Source organism: Volvox carteri (assembly GCF_000143455.1).
Source record: "Volvox carteri f. nagariensis unplaced genomic scaffold VOLCAscaffold_95, whole genome shotgun sequence".
NCBI lineage: Eukaryota > Viridiplantae > Chlorophyta > Chlorophyceae > Chlamydomonadales > Volvocaceae > Volvox > Volvox carteri.
This window is the reverse complement of record NW_003307638.1, coordinates 1-3,939: the sequence shown is the minus strand read 5'-3', so window position 1 is coordinate 3,939 and position 3,939 is coordinate 1. Positions and strand designations below refer to the sequence as shown.

General features: G+C 53.1%; 1 protein-coding gene across 1 annotated transcript in view; it reads right to left on the bottom strand.

The window, feature by feature from the left end:
* VOLCADRAFT_99754 (uncharacterized protein) overlaps positions 1-2,245 on the bottom strand; it is a gene marked incomplete at both ends in the record, with an annotated part of 5,873 nt that extends 3,628 nt beyond the window's left edge. Inside the window, 3 exons of the mRNA XM_002958443.1 lie at positions 445-546; positions 1,078-1,248; positions 2,183-2,245. Of these exons, the coding sequence (XP_002958489.1) occupies positions 445-546; positions 1,078-1,248; positions 2,183-2,245 (336 nt within the window). The remainder of the gene's footprint in view (positions 1-444; positions 547-1,077; positions 1,249-2,182) is intronic.
* Positions 2,246-3,939: the final 1,694 nt, after the last annotated feature.

Sequence of the window (3,939 nt, the reverse complement as noted above, 5' to 3'; positions counted from 1 at the left end):
ACACACAGACACACACAGACACACACAGACACACACAGACACACAGAGACACACACAGACACACACAGACACACACAGACACACACAGACACACACAGACACACACAGACACACACAGACACACACAGACACACACAGACACACACAGACACACACAGACACACACAGACACACACAGACACACACAGACACACACAGACACACACAGACACACACAGACACACACAGACACACACAGACACACACAGACACACACAGACACAGACACACGCAGACACACACAGACACACACAGACACACACAGACACACACAGACACACACAGACACACACAGACACACACAGACACACACAGACACACACAGACACACACAGACACAGACACACGCAGACACACACAGACACACACACACACACAGACACACACACACACGAGAGCACTCACCATACCAGCGAATCCGGCCCAGTCCGTGTACCAGCTGAGAGGGAAGATCAGAATCTTACGACGGTATGTGGACCAGTTCTTGGAGAGAGTGGCGTTGGTTTTCTGCATGTGCGAAGTAAACCCATTCAAGCGCATTTCATAGCAACCATATCAGGCCAAGCGCGCTTGCGCTCAAACAGTAGCCATCGGAAATCTCTTGGCACGATGTTAGATTAGATTGCATCAACATGTGCACGCCGTCCATGCATGGCTGGCGATCGCCACAGGTCCGGTGAGCGAACCCATCCAACAAGTTGGCGAAGCGAGCGAGCATGCCATAAAGCCTTTTGTTTGGAAGTTAGGTGCCTATATGGCCTTCACGGATCATGTGGCAGGTCCCTATAGTATCCGCTACTGCACAGTACACGTGCATAGATATAACTAAACCAAGCCAGGTAGGAAGCGCCGGGTGTAGTATCCTGGGTATCACGGAATCTGTCATCCGCCGATCGATTCTGCAAAAAGACGTGATACAACAAATTGGTATCGAGACCTGATATCCCAGTCCCGACTCGGGTTCGATCTCCGCCGATCGGGTCTTGTCTGCAAAACGGCGTGATACAACACGGGGGCAGGTGCCGTTTAAGTGCTTACTTCCAGATATTGCTTTGCCAGCTGTGCAAGGCCGTACAGTTCATCGTCGCCACTACTGCTGCCAGTCTTCAAATTATATTTGAACCTGCCAGCGGTTCCAATGCAGGGGATGTCCACATCGAATACCAAGTTGTTCTCCTTCTTGAAAGTCAGTTGATTGTACGTGCAGGACTGCAGCCGAAGGCAAGCAGAAGAAGCAACAACCGTCAGTAAAATGCTGCACAAATAGAGTCGTAATAACCGGTAGTAAAGCAGGAGTCTCCGTGCGTGCATACGCGCGATAACGGCAGCGTTGTACGTATATGTATGTATGTATGTATATGGTCCCCACTTACTACAAAATCCAGTCATCCTGCACAGCAGAACGGTTTGTTCGCGTTGGGCCATTGGCCGGTTATAAATCGGCAAAACCGGCATTACCACGACCTCTGTGCTACACGCAACGCATACCTACGCAATATCTGGGCTTATCACGGAAGAATCCCAGATCCGGATCTGCATCCGCCGATCGGTATTTTTCTGAAGTCGTGATATAACAACATGTACGCTGGTTTAACTGGTTTAGCACTGCTGCGAAGCCACTCGCCAGCGACAGCAACTAGGAAGGCATTTCCGGCCTTCGTAGCTTAGTAAGGATGAAGCCTTAAAGGAGTCCATCTGCAAAACAAGCTCACCTGCTTTGTAGTAGCGTGGCCACGACCTGCGGCCCCAATAAATGTATGTGTATCTATCTGTATCTATCTCTGTTTGCAACAGGCAGATAACCTCTCGGTTTGGTGTCGATTTGTGTATCGGACAATGCAGCATAATTTATTTTTTACGCTTTTGCTGTCTGTTTTTATTGAAAGTACCTGGTAGTCCTGTTCGCTGTTTTTGGGCGGGGCCCCAGCGCGAAGCGCCCAGGGGGGCCCCGACCTGTAGGATTGCCCATGTCCGTGTGTGTGTGTGTGTGTGTTCGTGTGTGTGTAACGGACCAAACATAATATCTCGCCCGGCTGAAGCGCGTTATAGGTACTATACAGCATTCTCTATTGCGAGGTATCTCGCATGTAGCTAACAAAGACCGTATGAGCACAAACAAGTTTAGCTGCCTCCATTCACCGACCTCAAAAGTCACATCAACGCCTCTCGCGCTAAATTTCATCCCGAAAGCTGCCGCGTATCTCATAATGGAATTCTGAGATGACGTTGTATGATAACTCGAACACCCAGCTTGTGTTACCATTTGCCGGCATGGGCAATCCGACTTGCCACCAGTTCATTTCTCTATGAAATACACAAGCTGCTTGTTTGTACATTTACTTTGGCCAATGCACGGGGCCTCCGAAGAGTTGCACTCTGCCGCTCTTACTTATCTGTTTAATTATTACAAAGCCATGCGGCAGTGGGGTGCTTTCCTGTAGCCGCTGGTGCTTCAAGACCTAAACATCACAGACAGCACCGGACTTCACATGTTAAGCAACGGCTCCGTTTGCGGTCTGCCGTACTGTCCATGCGGCATGCACCCGGATGTCGATGTGGCATGCACCCGGATGTCGATTGCTACCGGCCTGTACGGATGCAGAGGGGCCCCGACCTTTTTCCGGCTTCCTTGAAGCCGACACCCAACCAGTGTTCGACACCCCGTACGGGGCCCGTAAGTTTTTGGCCTTTTTTCGGTATCCCCGTACGGGTCCGTAGGACTTTGCGGTGGCTCCCGTAAAGATTTTGGGGCGCGAAGCGCCCCGTACGGGGCCGCCCCCGGACAGGCCGAAGGCCGGTTACGGTGACTCTGTAATGTTTTGCAGTTCGTTAACGCGCGCTTCTGAAACCATGTCGTATCTTCGGAGCTAGTGGAGCTTGAACTTGCGTGTACAACGTGTGAGGTTATGGCGCGCTAATATGACTATTTAAGCGGACCAAATTATGAACATTGTAAGTCTAAGTTGAGTTTGAAAACCGATCATCTGTGCCTACGCAAGTTTTTCGGCAAGTAAAGCCGGCTTACGCTTCCCAGTTGTTAGGTGTGGCCTGGTTCCCTTTCAATTGGTATCAGAGCCTAGGTGATCCTCCTCGCCGAGCTCTTCGTCTTCGTCGTCGTCGCGTCGTCGCGCCATCGCGCCATCGCGCCATCGTCTTCATCTTCGTCTTCATCTTCCCCGATGGCTCTCGTTCCCACGGACGCCAACCGCGACCGATCCCGTTCGCGGTCCGCGGAACTCCCGAGCAACGTCCACGAGTCTCCGTTTACGACGCTCACGCCCATTCCCCCTATGGTCAACCCCGTCCCTACCGTCCCCATCGTCGACTCCGTCCCCACCACCTCCGTCACCGAACCATACGTCCCCTCGCTTCAGGAGACCATCGCCGCCGCCGTCCGCGCCGCCGTGGCCGACCTTCCGAACTCGACCCCATGGCCGACCCTACCGCAGCCTCATCCCGGACCCTCGCAAGCCTACGCCCCCGTTCCCAGCTTCGCCCACCCTCGGTCACCATATTCAACGCCAAACCTCCTGCATATCGCCCGCGACTTTCCCACCTTCGATCCCAAGGAACCCCGGGCAGACATAGTGGGCTGGGACATCCTAATGCGGCACAATCTGGACATGGCCGGTGTCCCCGTGGACAGCCCCGAGGCCGCAAAAATCGCCCTGGCAGTTCTCCGCGGACCAACAGGTGACAGTCTGCGGCGCCTAAATTCGGACCCCGCCACCCGATTCCACTCATACCACGCAGTATTACAAGCACTCACTCCGCTGGCCCCAGTGATCCAACACAAATTAGATGCACAGCTTGCAATGTTTGAGCTGACGCAGGGTCCCGGACCAAACTCCCTCCAGCGCTACATCGCGGAGTATAAGCGCCTTATGGCCGATCTACCAT